Source organism: Parambassis ranga, chromosome 3 (assembly GCF_900634625.1).
Source record: "Parambassis ranga chromosome 3, fParRan2.1, whole genome shotgun sequence".
Classification (NCBI taxonomy): Eukaryota; Metazoa; Chordata; class Actinopteri; family Ambassidae; genus Parambassis; species Parambassis ranga.
Genome location: NC_041024.1, coordinates 384714 through 397384, shown reverse-complemented (window position 1 = coordinate 397384; position 12671 = coordinate 384714). Strand labels below are relative to the sequence as shown.

The following is a 12671-nucleotide window of genomic DNA, read 5'->3' as shown; positions in this document are numbered from 1 at the left end:
GGAGGTCAGCTGGTCTCTGCTGTACGCTCAGACGCTCAGCTGGTCTCTGCTGGTCTCTGCTGTACGCTCAGACCCTCAGCTGGTCTCAGCTGGTCTCTGCTGGTGTCAGCTGGTCTCTGCTGTACGCTCAGACCCTCAGCTGGTCTCAGCTGGTCTCAGCTGGTCTCTGCTGGTGTCAGCTGGTCTCTGCTGTACGCTCAGACGCTCAGCTGGTCTCAGCTGGTCTCTGCTGGTGTCAGCTGGTCTCTGCTGTACGTTCAGACGCTCAGCTGGTCTCAGCTGGTCTCTGCTGGTCTCTGCTGGTGTCAGCTGGTCTCTGCTGGTGTCAGCTGGTCTCTGCTGTACGCTCAGACGCTCAGCTGGTCTCAGCTGGTCTCAGCTGGTCTCAGCTGGTCTCTGCTGGTCTCTGCAGCAGGATCTTTGAAGCGTTTGCCTTCAGTTCTTCTTCTTCTTGATCCACAGTGCTGCGTGGTCACAGGTCAGGGTGTCCTGAGGTGTGGATCACTCGTCTCCTGAGCTCAGACTGACGCCGGTCTGTCCTGTGTGTGTTTCAGAGAAGCTGTATAACTCTCAGGGCCCGGAGCTCCGGCGGTCTCTCTTCTCCCTCAAGCAGCTCTTCCAGGTAACACACTGTTTCACTGCTCCTTTAAACAGAGCTGACAGCAGGAAGTAGAAACTAACCGGACCAGCCGGTCCAGCTGGACGGAGGCGTCCAGAACTCTGTCTCTGAGCCACGTCTCTGTGAGGACAAAGACGCAGCGGTCTCTGAACTCCCACCGCCGAGTCCGGACAGGAGACATTTATTCAGGGAGGAGACATCAGAGCGCAGGACGGAGCGGCATGTCTCTGAGCCTTCCTTACAGACTAAACTCAGGGCACAGAGGTCTGCAGGGGGGCATCTGTGTGTCACTAAGTCCACCTACTGTCTGTCTCTGGTCTCTGCAGGACGATAAAGACCTGGTCCCAGAGTTTGTGGCGTCTGAAGGTTTGACGTGTTTTATTAAAGTCGGAGCGGAGGCGGACCACAACTACCAGAACTACATCCTGAGAGGTGAGGCTCCACCCACAACGCAGAGATCAGACATTTCTCTGCTGGACCCCACTGTGGACACAGTGGAATCAGAACTTACCTGTCTCTCTGTCCTATCTGTCCTCCTGTCTCAGCCCTGAGTCAGATCATGCTGTTTGTGGACGGGATGAACGGGGTGATAAACCACAATGAGACGGTGCAGTGGCTCTACACGCTGACAGGAAGTCTGGTGAGTCCTCCCACATCTGTCCAGCTCCTGTCAGAGTGGCGCTGTGACGCCCCCTGCTGGACTAACGCTGAAGCTGTCTGTGTCCGTTTAGTCTCGTCTGGTGGTCAAGACGTCTCTGAAGCTGCTCATTGTGTTTGTGGAATATTCAGAGTCCAACAGTCCTCTGCTCATCAGCGCTGTCAACACTGTGGACGTAAAGAGAGGTACACACACACAGACACACACACAGACAGACACACACACACAGACAGACACACACACAGACAGACACACACACAGACAGACACACACACAGACAGACACACACACAGACAGACACACAGACAGACAGACACACACACAGACAGACACACACAGACACACACAGAGACACACACAGACAGACACACACACAGACAGACACACAGACAGACACAGACAGAGACACACACACACACAGACACACACAGAGACACACACACAGACAGAGACACAGAAACAGACACACACAGACACACACACACAGACACACACAGACACACACAGACACAGACACACACACACACACACACAGACACAGAGACAGACACACACACACAGACAGACAGACAGACACACACACACACAGACAGACAGACAGACACACACAGACACACACACACACACACAGACACACAGACACACACACATGTATGTGGACAATAGTGACCTGTGTGACACCTAGTGTGCTGCTGTGTAGTGACCATCATAGCTGTTGCTATGGGTACTATATCCCTTGTGTGTCTGTGTGTGTGATGTAGGTGTGAAGCCGTGGAGTTATGTGATGGATGTTCTGGAAGAGAGAAACAGCGCCGACACAGAGCTGCTGATGTTCGCCATGACGCTGATCAACAAGGTAACAAACAAACAATGCAAACATCAGTGATGTAAGCAAACGTTTAACTGTGTGTGTGTGTGTGTGTGTGTCAGACTCTGGCAGTGCTCCCAGATCAGGACTCGTTCTATGATGTGACAGACAGCCTGGAGCAGCTTGGGATGGAGTCCATCATCCACAAACACATAAACAACAAAGGGGCGGAGCCTGACCTCCGAGCACAGTTCACCGTCTACGAGGTAACAAACACCGACGGCCTCCCTCACGATGCTTGGTGTTTACTTCTGATGTGTCTGAGGTTAGTGATTGTTCACTGCTCCGCCTGTGTCACATCTGTGTGTGTGTGTGTCTGTGTGTGTGTCTGTGTGTGTTTCTGTGTGTGTGTGTGTGTGTGTCTGTGTGTGTTTCTGTGTGTGTGTGTCTGTGTGTGTGTCTGTGTGTGTCTGTGTGTGTGTCTGTGTCTGTGTGTGTGTCTGTGTGTGTCTGTGTGTCTGTGTGTCTGTGTGTGTGTGTCTGTGTGTGTCTGTGTGTCTGTGTGTGTGTGTCTGTGTGTGTGTCTGTGTGTCTGTGTGTGTCTGTGTGTGTGTCTGTGTCTGTGTGTGTGTCTGTGTGTGTCTGTGTGTGTGTGTGTCTGTGTGTGTCTGTGTGTGTGTGTGTCTGTGTGTGTCTGTGTGTGTCTCTGTCTGTGTCTGTGTGTGTGTGTCTGTGTGTTTCTGTGTGTGTGTGTGTGTGTCTCTGTGTGTCTGTGTGTGTGTCTGTGTGTGTCTGTGTGTTTCTGTGTGTGTGTGTCTCTGTGTGTGTCTGTGTGTGTCTGTGTGTGTCTGTGTGTGTGTCCTTTGTGCAGACGGCGCTGAAGTATGAGGACGGTGAGTTGGACGACTCCTCCCCTCACCTCCGTAAAGAGAGAAGAAAGATGGCTGCCAGTGAGCAGGAGGGACGGAGGAGCCGCCGGTCCTCCACTCAGAACCTCCCTGACCTCCTGTCCTCCTCTCCCTCCGCCTCCCCTGCCCCCCCTCCCTTCATTTTACCCTCACCCTCCACCAACGTCCCCCCGTCCCCCGCCGTCTCCTCCCCCAGCCCAACAGCGGAGCCGGGCAGCAGGGCCTCGTCCCCGCTGACCTCTGAGCCCGGGAGCTCGGCCTCCAGCCGGTCCGGATCCCAGAGAGGGTCTCCGCTGCCCCCCGACACGGTGCCCAATGGCAGCGTGACCCCAGAGCAGGAGGTGAAGGCTCCGCCCAGCCCGTAAGTTGATCGATTTAGCTGCTTCTGGTTTATCACAATAAAAACACTGATTCAGATGAAACGTGCAGCTGCTCCTCGTCAGAGCTCCGCCTCCCCAGGAGCTGTGCCCCTCAGGCTCCTCCTCCTCTCATCACCCCACAGGCTCCTCCTCCTCCTCTGCTCTCACTCTGGGTGTCCTGGTCTTGGTTCACTGTCTCTCATTTAACCAGCGGTGTTTCCCTCTCTCTCTCTGTCTGTCTGCTGTGGTGCGTCTCGACCACTAGGAGTCGCTCTTTCCTCAGTCACCACATGACGGCTCTGGGTCTGAGCAGGAAGTCCCGTCTCTTCTCCAAATCCAGCTCCATCTCAGAGGAGCCTCCAGCCGCCGGCAGGTCTGTAACACCGAGACCGACCTGTCTGTCTGCTGTGAGGATGGCCTGAGGGCGCCCCCTGCAGGCCGCACTGCTCACCACAGCCACAGTCACTGCCTCTAACTACTGTTTACACACACACACAATGAACTGGCAGACAACTGAAAACCAGAACCTCAGAACCTCACTCAGTTTCTTCCTGTGTCTGTCTGTGTCTCTGTCTGTGTGTCTCTGTGTGTGTCTCTCTGTGTGTCTCTCTGTGTGTCCCTGTCTGTCTGTGTCTCTGTGTGTGTCTCTGTGTGTGTCTCTGTGTGTCTCTGTCTGTCTGTGTCTCTGTGTGTGTCTCTGTGTGTGTCTCTCTGTGTGTCTCTCTGTGTGTCCCTGTCTGTCTGTGTCTCTGTGTGTGTCTCTGTGTGTCTCTGTGTGTCTCTGTGTGTGTCTCTGTGTGTGTCTCTCTGTGTGTCTCTCTGTGTGTCTCTCTGTGTCTCTGTATGTGTCTCTGTGTGTGTCTCTCTGTGTCTCTGTGTGTGTCTCTGTCTGTCTGTGTCTCTGTCTGTGTCTCTGTGTGTGTCTCTGTGTGTGTCTCTGTGTGTGTCTGTGTGTGTCTCTGTGTGTGTCTCTGTGTGTGTCTGTGTGTCTCTGTGTGAACAGCTCCTCCTCAGATCCCTCTCTTCAGTTGAACCCGGAGCAGCCCAGCAGCAGGACAGAGACTAAAACCAGTTTAAAGTAAGTCCAGTTTGTAACCGTGGCAACAGTAAGAAGCCAGTTTTTTGATAATCTGTGTTTTCTGGATTATTTCTGAATCCTTTTAGATTATTTTGGTCATTTCTGCGTCACCTCTGACTCTTTGTAGCATTGACCATCAGCTGATTGATCCTGGATCAGTTTCCTCTCTGCTCTTCGTGTATCATTCAGATCCGATCATAGACAGGTGGATAGATGCTGTATTGATCCTGCAGCTCTCTGTGTCTGATCTGTGATTGGACAGACTCTCTCTCTCTGTTTAACACCATGACTCTCGCCCCTCTCTCTCCACGTTATAATGTTGTTTTTCTTTTTCTTTTTCCAAAATTCTTCTTTTCTTCTCCCCCATTCCTCCCCCAGCTCTGGGGAGGCTGAAGAGCTTTTGTGGTGAGTACATTCCTCCTCTTCCTCCTCCTCCTCCTCCTCCTCCTCCTCCTCCTCCTGTGTGTGTCTGTGTGTGTGTGTTGTCAGTCTGGTGATATTTTTTAGGTCAGAGTTCATTAACACCTGTCACAACCAGGTTGTGTTGTTGACATATTTCTTAAGATGAGTGTGTGTGTGTGTCTGTCTGTGTGTGGGTGTGTGTCCTGCTCAGACATGCGTTGTGTCTCTGCAGCTCAGATGACTGTAATGTAAATCTGGACAAGCCGGTTCTGAGGAAGTTTAAGTAAGTACTGCTGCAGCCCCACTGCATGCTGGGAGCTACAGGGAGGGGCTCCACTGCTTCTGTGTGTGTGTGTGTTTTCAGGCTGGGTGGTGTGTTACTACAGAAGATCACACGGCAGCCTATAGGAGCAGGCCTGGGTGGTGCTCCTGGGTGGTGCTCCTGGTGTGGTGCTCTGGTGTGGTGCTCCTGGGTGGTGCTCCTGGATGGTGCTCTGGTGTGGTGCTCTGGTGTGGTGCTCTGGTGTGGTGCTCCTGGTGTGGTGCTCTGGTGTGGTGCTCCTGGGTGGTGCTCCTGGATGGTGCTCTGGTGTGGTGCTCCTGGGTGGTGCTCCTGGATGGTGCTCTGGTGTGGTGCTCCTGGTGTGGTGCTCTGGTGTGGTGCTCCTGGGTGGTGCTCCTGGATGGTGCTCTGGTGTGGTGCTCTGGTGTGGTGCTCCTGGGTGGTGCTCCTGGGTGGTGCTCTGGTGTGGTGCTCTGGTGCGGTGCTCCTGGGTGGTGCTCCTGGATGTAGCTCCTGGGTGTAGCTACAGCAGGACGTCCCTCTGTGGATCGGCTGTGACTGTCTGGCCTGGTTTGGGCTCAGACAGAGGACCAGGATGTGACCTGCTTTCTGGGAGCAGCTCCACCTCCCACACCTCCACACAGCACAGCCTTTAATCTGAAACTATAGTCACACACAGTCCAAAACTGTAGTTCCTCCAGAGTCCACTAGAGGCTGCCTCCAGTCAGTCCCCACAGGGCAGACATGAACACACCTGCCTCACTCAGACTCTTTGCCCATGTTTGGACTGACGAGGTGGTCAGGTGCTGCCAAGATGGTGTGTGTGTGTGTGTGTGTGTGTCTGTGTGTGTGTGTGTTTCTGTGTGTGTGTTTCTCTGTGTGTGTGTCTGTGTGTGTGTCTGTGTGTGTGTGTCTGTGTGTGTGTGTGTTTCTGTGTGTGTGTTTCTCTGTGTGTGTGTCTGTGTGTGTGTGTGTGTGTGTGTGTCTGTGTGTCTGTCTGTGTGTGTGTCTCTGTGTGTGTGTCTCTGTGTGTCTGTCTCTGTGTGTGTGTCTGTGTGTCTCTGTGTGTGTCTGTGTGTGTCTCTGTGTGTGTGTTGCTGGTGGCGGGGCTGGCGGCTCCTCAGAGTGTGGGTCTCTGTGTGTCTGTGTGTGTGTGTGTGTCTCTGTGTCTGTGTGTGTGTGTGTGTCTCTGTGTCTGTGTGTCTCTGTGTGTGTCTGTGTGTCTGTGTGTGTGTTGCTGGTGGCGGGCTGGCGGCTCCTCAGAGTGTGGGTCTCAGTGGGTGGAGTCTAATCTCTGGGGTTTAATCTGCCTGGTTTGGTTCTACAGACAAAGATGATTCACAGATAATCTAAACTCACTTCCTGCTGTCAGCCATATTTGCTTCATCCTCATCATCACACCTGGTGTTCAGACTGTGTCTCAGGTCTTCTTCGCTGTGTCTCTGAGCTCATGTGAAGGAGACGCCCGTCAGCTGTGTGGCGGCCATGCTGGCTCTGTCTTACCTGGTGTCCTGTTGTCCCTGCAGAGACGCCTTCCTACGCAGCCTGGCAGCCACACAGTGGGAGAAGAGGAGGAGGAGTAAACACCTCAGTCAGTCCAGGCTGTCCTCGTCTGATGATGTCATAACTCCCAGCCCAGCAGCAGAGCAGGGCAGCAGTGCAGCAGCAGAGTCCCAGCCTGGTAAAAACACACACGTGACACACTGACACTCATTTCACAGCTGAGTCTAAGTCTGATTGGTCAGTCACCGCGGTCGTTGGTCTGGACGCTGCTGTGTCCTCGCCCTGCAGAGGTTGTGTTTGCTGCTGTGTGTGTTTGTGTCAGCTGCATGACGACATTCACTTTACTGTGTGTGTTCAGGTTCCAGCAGTTTGGACACAAACGGACACTCAGGGCTCCAGAATGACCCAGGTTAGTGTCCCAGGGCCTGTGTGTGTCTGTGTGTGTGTGTGTGTCTGTGTGTGTGTGTGTCTGTGTGTGTGTGTGTGTGTCTGTGTGTGTCTGTGTGTGTCTGTGTGTGTCTGTGTGTGTGTGTGTCTGTGTGTGTGTGTGTGTGTCTGTCTGTGTGTGTGTGTGTGTCTGTGTGTGTGTGTCTGTGTGTGTGTCTCTGACATGTGTCTGTGTGTGTGTCTCTGACATGTGTGTGTGTCTGTGTGTGTGTCTCTGACATGTGTCTGTGTGTGTGTCTCTGACATGTGTGTGTGTGTGTGTCTGTGTGTGTGTCTCTGACCTGTGTCTGTGTGTGTGTGTGTCTGTGTCTGTGTGTGTGTGTCTGTGTCTGTGTGTGTCTGTGTGTGTGTCTGTGTGTGTCTGTGAGTGTCTGTGTGTGTCTCTGACATGTGTCTGTGTGTGTGCCTGTGTGTGTCTCTGACATGTGTCTGTGTGTGTGTCTCTGACATGTGTCTGTGTGTGTGTGTCTGTGTGTGTGTCTCTGACATGTGTCTGTGTGTGTGTCTCTGACATGTGTGTGTGTGTGTGTCTGTGTGTGTCTCTGACATGTGTCTGTGTGTGTGTCTGTGTGTGTGTCTGTGTGTGTGTGTGTCTGTGTGTGTGTGTGTGTCTGTGTGTGTGTGTGTGTGTCTGTGTGTGTGTCTGTGTGTGTCTCTGACATGTGTCTGTGTGTGTGTCTCTGACATGTGTCTGTGTGTGTGTCTCTGACATGTGTCTGTGTGTGTGTGTCTGTGTGTGTGTCTCTGACATGTGTCTGTGTGTGTGTCTCTGACATGTGTGTGTGTCTGTGTGTGTGTCTCTGACATGTGTCTGTGTGTGTGTCTCTGACGTGTGTGTGTGTGTGTCTGTGTGTGTGTCTCTGACCTGTGTCTGTGTGTGTGTGTGTCTGTGTCTGTGTGTGTGTGTCTGTGTCTGTGTGTGTCTGTGTGTGTGTCTGTGTGTGTCTGTGAGTGTCTGTGTGTGTCTCTGACATGTGTCTGTGTGTGTGCCTGTGTGTGTCTCTGACATGTGTCTGTGTGTGTGTCTCTGACATGTGTCTGTGTGTGTGTGTCTGTGTGTGTGTCTCTGACATGTGTCTGTGTGTGTGTCTCTGACATGTGTGTGTGTGTGTGTCTGTGTGTGTGTCTCTGACCTGTGTCTGTGTGTGTGTCTGTGTGTGTCTCTGACATGTGTCTGTGTGTGTGTCTGTGTGTGTCTCTGACATGTGTCTGTGTGTGTGTCTCTGACATGTGTCTGTGTGTGTGTCTCTGACATGTGTCTGTGTGTGTGTCTCTGACATGTGTGTGTGTCTGTGTGTGTGTGTCTCTGACATGTGTCTGTGTGTGTGTCTCTGACATGTGTGTGTGTGTGTGTCTGTGTGTGTGTCTCTGACCTGTGTCTGTGTGTGTGTGTGTCTGTGTCTGTGTGTGTGTGTCTGTGTGTGTCTGTGTGTGTGTCTGTGTGTGTCTGTGAGTGTCTGTGTGTGTCTCTGACATGTGTCTGTGCCTGTGTGTGTCTCTGACATGTGTCTGTGTGTGTGTCTCTGACATGTGTCTGTGTGTGTGTGTCTGTGTGTGTGTCTCTGACATGTGTCTGTGTGTGTGTCTCTGACATGTGTGTGTGTGTGTGTCTGTGTGTGTGTCTCTGACATGTGTCTGTGTGTGTGTCTCTGACATGTGTGTGTGTGTGTCTGTGTGTGTGTCTCTGACCTGTGTCTGTGTGTGTGTGTGTCTGTGTCTGTGTGTGTGTGTCTGTGTCTGTGTGTGTCTGTGTGTGTGTCTGTGTGTGTCTGTGAGTGTCTGTGTGTGTCTCTGACATGTGTCTGTGTGTGTGCCTGTGTGTGTCTCTGACATGTGTCTGTGTGTGTGTCTCTGACGTGTGTGTGTGTGTGTGTGTCTGTGTGTGTGTCTCTGACATGTGTCTGTGTGTGTGTGTCTGTCTGTGTGTCTCTGACATGTGTCCACACCTGCAGCAGCCCCTGTGCAGCGGCAGTGCAGCATGCTGTCCAATGACAGGAAGTTCCTGCTGGACATGCTGTACTCGAAGACGTCTGCCACAGCAGCGCTGAGCCCGACCGCTGCTGCTCCTGACACCACCGAAGAAGAAGCAGCAGGCGGCTTCATGGCCGGTGAGAGAGAGACTGAAGTGGTTTCTGCTGCTGGTGGACGTGGTCTGAGTCTGCTTCTCTCCTGTCCTCTCAGTGGACGACCTGGTTGGGCGCAGTCGTGTGTTGGAACACGTCTCCAGCTTCGGAGCGCACTCAGCAGAGTCCACGGCCTCCAGGGAGCACAGCGCCTCCCGCAGGGCGGAGCTGGAAGGTCTGGAAGGTTCCGCCCAGGCAGCTCTCGCCCGCCTGGCTGAAGAACGGCAGGTCAGGAGTCATATGACCTCACAGCGAAGGCTTCCGCCTGAACCTGTCTCTGAACCTGTCTCTGAACCTGTCTCTGAACCTGTCTCTGATGGTCTCACCCTTAGAACCGGCACCTCCGGCAGCAGAGCAGCATTGACGTGGAGACCCACGCCCGCCGACTGGAGACCACACAGATGACCCCTCTGGGCCCTGGGGTCCCCGCCGACGCCTGGGACCAGCTGCAGCCAAGTGCCGCCGCGCTGCGCATCAAAGACCTGGACTTCTCTGACCTGCTAGATGAGGAGGACATCGATGTCCTGGACATGGACTCCCTTGACTCCACATCCTCATCCTTGTCCTTCTCTAGCCTCCCCCCTATTCCTCCTCCCCCCCCTCCTTCTGGAGCTCCTGCCCCTCCCCCCCCTCCTCCTCTTCCAGGTGCTCCGCCCCCTCCACCCCCTCCTCCTCTTCCAGGTGCTCCGCCCACTCCACCCCCCCCTCCTCTTCCAGGAGCTCCGCCCCCTCCACCCCCTCCTCTCTCTGCGTCCTTAGCGCCGTTCTCTCCAAAGAAGAAGAAGACGGTGAAGTTGTTCTGGAGGGAGCTGAAGCACGCCGACGGGCCTCAGAAGTGCCGCTTCGGGCGGGGCACGGTGTGGGCGTCTCTGGACAAGGTGGCGGTGGACACGACCCGTCTCGAGCACCTGTTTGAGTCCAAAGCCAAAGACCTGCCTGTCGCCAAGGTAACTGGTCCTGTGTGTGAGTAGGAAGGAGGAGCTGAAGAGGTCGCAGCAACAGTTACAGTGTTTGTCCACCAGAGGGTGCTCACACGCTGTGAGATTCAGACCTCAGACCAGAGAACTACACACATCCATGATGGCTCCTTTAGAGTCCGTGATAGAAATGATTAGATTATATTGACACATGTAGCATCGGTTACGTGACATGTCCCGTCACATGATCAGTCCGTGTGCTCTGATTGGTCAGCTCCATCCTGTCTGCAGTCAGAGTGTGTGTTTAGAATCACTCAGGTGTTCAGACAGAGATCAGCTGACCCTCTGAGTGTTGGTCATGTGACTGCTGCTCACAGTGACGCCATCATGGCGTCCTGCTGAGGGGGACAGGACTTTCAGTTCTTACTGAGTCTGGTTGGAGTGGACTCTTTGTTTCTCACTCGTGTAATAAAGAGACTTGATGAAACGTTTGATGCTCAGATTCCGTGATGCATTCAGGGACCGTCAGTTACAGGTCGGATGATCCTCCTTGTTTTTCCTGACTGTGAGGATGAACTGTTTGTGTTAATGTAGGAGGCCTGGCTGCCTGTTAGAGTTAAAACTGAGGCGCTTCCTGTGTGGCTCTGACAAAAACATGGCCGACAGTTTTTAATGTTTGTTTTCCCTGCAGAAAGGACCTGAAAGCAAAAAGTCTGAGATTCTGGTTCTGGACTCAAAGAGGAGCAACGCCATCAACATCGGAATGACTGTCCTGCCAGCTGTCCATGTCATCAAGACCGCCATCCTAAACTTTGACGAGTTCGCCATCAGCAAGGAGGGGATCGAGGTGAGCGCCACTTCCTGTCGGTGTTCAGATGCAGCCGTGTTCGATCTTTTTAAAGCAACTTTCTATCCTGAGCAGAAAATCCTGACGATGACGCCCACAGAGGAGGAGAAGCAGAAGATCCAGGAGGCTCAGCTGGCCAATCCCGACATCCCGCTGGGCACCGCGGAGCAGTTCCTGTTCAGCCTGGCCTCCATCAGTGCCCTGACCCCCCGCCTCCAGCTCTGGGCCTTTAAACTCAACTACGAGTCTTTGGAGAAGGTAAACGGTTAGCAGGTGGGTCAGTGTCAGAGCAGGCAGAGCAGTCAGTGAACGCAGTGTGTCGCCCCCTGCAGGAGATCGCAGAGCCGCTGTTCGACCTGAAGCTCGGCATGGAGCAGCTGGCATCCAATCAGACCTTCAGGAGGATCCTGGCCACGCTGCTCGCCATCGGAAACTTCCTGAACAGCTCCAATGTAAGGACAGACGCTACACACACACACACACACACACACAAACTCATCAGCAGTGAGGAAGATAAGAATCTGTTTGTACACTCAGACTTTATCTGGATCAGTGGGTGAAGTTGTTCCTTCAAACACAGATTAAAGACTCAGTGTGTGTGTGTGTCTGTGTGTGTTCAGGCCAAAGGCTTTGAGCTGGGTTACCTGGAGAAGGTGGCAGAGGTGAAGGATACAGTCCACCGTCAGTCTCTGCTGCATCACACCTGCAGCCTGGTGACAGAAAGTTACCCAGAATCCTCTGATGTGTACTCGGAGGTCCCCGCCATCACCCGCTCAGCCAAGGTACAGTCCTCCTCTGCTCCTCTCCTGCTCTGCTCCTTCAGCTCTGAAGCCGCCAACGCTGTGATGTTTTCAGGTGGACTTTGAGCTGCTGTCTGAGAACCTGGTGCAGCTGGAGAAACGCTGCAAAGCATCATGGGACAATCTGAAGGTGGTGGCCAAACACGAAACCAAAGCAGTGCTGAAGAACAAGATGACAGACTTCCTGAAGGACTGCACGCAGAGGATCATCATCCTGAAGGTCGTCCACAGGAGAGTCATCAACAGGTCTCACACACACACACACACACACACCAAGTCTGCTGTGTGAGGCTCCCACACACTTTGGATTTGTCCTCCTGCAGGTTCCACTCCTTCCTGCTGTTCCTGGGTCAGCCGTCCTCGTCCGTCAGGGACATCAAGGTGACGAGTTTCTGTCGTATTATCAGCGAGTTCGCTCTGGAGTATCGAACCACCAGAGAGCGAGTCCTCACACTCAAACGGAAGCGAGCCGCTCACCGAGAGCGAACCAAGACGCGAGGAAAGATGATCACCGAGGTGACCGTCCAATCAGACTCCTGTGTGATCAGCAGCACCATCATGTTCTGATCACATCTATTTCCTGTTCTCCCCTCAGACAGAGAAATTCTCAGGGGCGGTGCCTCGTCAGGACAGCCCCTCTCCTGTCACCATGGCGGCAGAGGTGGGGCCAGATCAGGAAGAGGAGCACGAGAACATGAAGAACCTGCTGATCAGCAGCAACCTGAGCGCTGAGCAGAGAGGCCCGAGGCGCTCCCGAGCTGTCCGCAGTAAGAACCAGAACCCATCTTAGAACCAGTCAGAACGCAAACCTTTCTGGAAAGAACTCAGGTTTTCTCAGAACTCAGGTCTGCTGTGCTGGACTTCAGTGATCCTGAACCTGGTTCTGTTCCTCAGGTCTGGGCAGAGTGAGTCCTTCTCA

At 53.6% G+C, this 12671-nt stretch overlaps 1 protein-coding gene across 6 annotated transcripts in view; it reads left to right on the top strand.

Moving 5' to 3' along the window:
• The first annotated feature begins 463 nt into the window (after positions 1 to 463).
• The window catches only part of LOC114432981 (FH1/FH2 domain-containing protein 3-like), a 13116-nt gene continuing 908 nt past the window's right edge, over positions 464 to 12671 (top strand). Inside the window, exons 1-24 of one of the 6 annotated variants that reach the window (XM_028401153.1) lie at positions 464 to 622; positions 946 to 1051; positions 1165 to 1259; positions 1351 to 1462; positions 2039 to 2133; positions 2208 to 2351; positions 2957 to 3354; positions 3618 to 3725; positions 4356 to 4430; positions 4809 to 4835; positions 5065 to 5115; positions 6642 to 6796; positions 6977 to 7027; positions 9018 to 9173; positions 9247 to 9416; positions 9521 to 10135; positions 10797 to 10952; positions 11028 to 11210; positions 11285 to 11404; positions 11573 to 11734; positions 11808 to 11998; positions 12076 to 12268; positions 12348 to 12519; positions 12647 to 12671. The exon at positions 12647 to 12671 is cut by the window's right edge and continues 152 nt beyond it. In XM_028401153.1, the coding sequence (XP_028256954.1) occupies positions 1179 to 1259; positions 1351 to 1462; positions 2039 to 2133; positions 2208 to 2351; positions 2957 to 3354; positions 3618 to 3725; positions 4356 to 4430; positions 4809 to 4835; positions 5065 to 5115; positions 6642 to 6796; positions 6977 to 7027; positions 9018 to 9173; positions 9247 to 9416; positions 9521 to 10135; positions 10797 to 10952; positions 11028 to 11210; positions 11285 to 11404; positions 11573 to 11734; positions 11808 to 11998; positions 12076 to 12268; positions 12348 to 12519; positions 12647 to 12671 (3440 nt within the window). In that variant the 5' untranslated portion in view covers positions 464 to 622; positions 946 to 1051; positions 1165 to 1178. Of the gene's footprint in view, positions 623 to 945; positions 1052 to 1164; positions 1260 to 1350; positions 1463 to 2038; positions 2134 to 2207; positions 2352 to 2956; positions 3355 to 3617; positions 3729 to 4355; positions 4431 to 4808; positions 4836 to 5064; positions 5116 to 6641; positions 6797 to 6976; positions 7028 to 9017; positions 9174 to 9246; positions 9417 to 9520; positions 10136 to 10796; positions 10953 to 11027; positions 11211 to 11284; positions 11405 to 11572; positions 11735 to 11807; positions 11999 to 12075; positions 12269 to 12347; positions 12520 to 12646 lie in introns of all 6 variants that reach the window. The other 5 variants (XM_028401152.1, XM_028401157.1, XM_028401156.1 and 2 more) reach the window with 5 other exon arrangements.